The 980-nt window shown below is 40.6% G+C and overlaps 1 protein-coding gene across 3 annotated transcripts in view; it reads left to right on the plus strand.

The window, feature by feature from the left end:
• LOC101846350 overlaps positions 1 to 944 on the plus strand; it is a 19,211-nt gene extending 18,267 nt beyond the window's left edge. For all 3 annotated transcript variants that reach the window (XM_013082693.1, XM_013082695.1, XM_013082694.1), the window contains one exon: positions 688 to 944. In XM_013082693.1, the coding sequence (XP_012938147.1) occupies positions 688 to 875 (188 nt within the window). In that variant the 3' untranslated portion in view covers positions 876 to 944. The remainder of the gene's footprint in view (positions 1 to 687) is intronic.
• The last annotated feature ends 36 nt before the right edge of the window (positions 945 to 980 follow it).

Here is a 980-nt window from a genome sequence, read left to right on the forward strand (position 1 = left end):
GGAGAGAGAGGGGGGTTGGGGAGAGAGAGAGAGAGAGAGAGAGAGAGAGAGAGAGAGAGAGAGAGAGAGAGAGAGAGAGAGAGGGAGAGAGACAGAGAGAGACAGAGAGAGAGACAGAGATCGAGAGAGACAAAGTAACAGACAAATAATTAGGTAGACAGAGAGACAGATAGACAGATAGATAGAGAGATGGATAGATAGATACAGAATAGGTGAATGAATGAATAAATAAATTAATTGATTAATTTAAAAATCAATCAATCAATCAATCAATCAATCAGTCAATCAATCAATCAATCAGTGGATCAATCAACCAGTGAATCTATCAATCCATTCTTCAATCAATCAATGAATCAATCAATCAAAGAATCAAGCAATGAACCAATGAATGAATGAATGAATTAATTAATTAATTGATTAATCAACCAATCAAACAATGAATCAATCTATGAATCAATAAATCAACCAACCAACAAATCAATCAACGAATCAACCAGTCAGTCAATCAATCATTCAATCAATCAATAAACAATCAATGAATGAATCAATCAATCCATCAATTAATCAATCAACCAATGAATGAATGAATCAATCAATGAATGGATCAATCAATCCATCAGTTAATCAATCAACCAATGAATGTATGAATCAATCAATCAATCCGTCCATCCCCCCACCCTTCCCCAGAGCCAGTCCCCACAGAGGAGGTCCGGTACGGCATGAGAGTAGCCGTGTTGCTGATGCCGTCACATCCGCTCTTACGTCACGCAGACGCCCTCAGATGGGTGGGGCCCAAGGCCTTCCAATACCCCGACCACATCCGGTTCCGCCCCTTCCGGCAGAGAGAGGTCACCGTGCCAGTGCCCCCGCTGTGAGGATGTGTTGTTGTTGTTGTTGTTGAGTGTGTGTGTGTGTGTGTATGTGTGTGTAGTAGTAGTAGTAGTAGTAGTAGTAGTAGTAGTAGTAGTAGTAGTAGTAGT

The sequence above is a fragment of the Aplysia californica genome, unplaced genomic scaffold (genome assembly GCF_000002075.1).
Source record: "Aplysia californica isolate F4 #8 unplaced genomic scaffold, AplCal3.0 scaffold00188, whole genome shotgun sequence".
In the NCBI taxonomy this organism is placed as follows: domain Eukaryota; kingdom Metazoa; phylum Mollusca; class Gastropoda; order Aplysiida; family Aplysiidae; genus Aplysia; species Aplysia californica.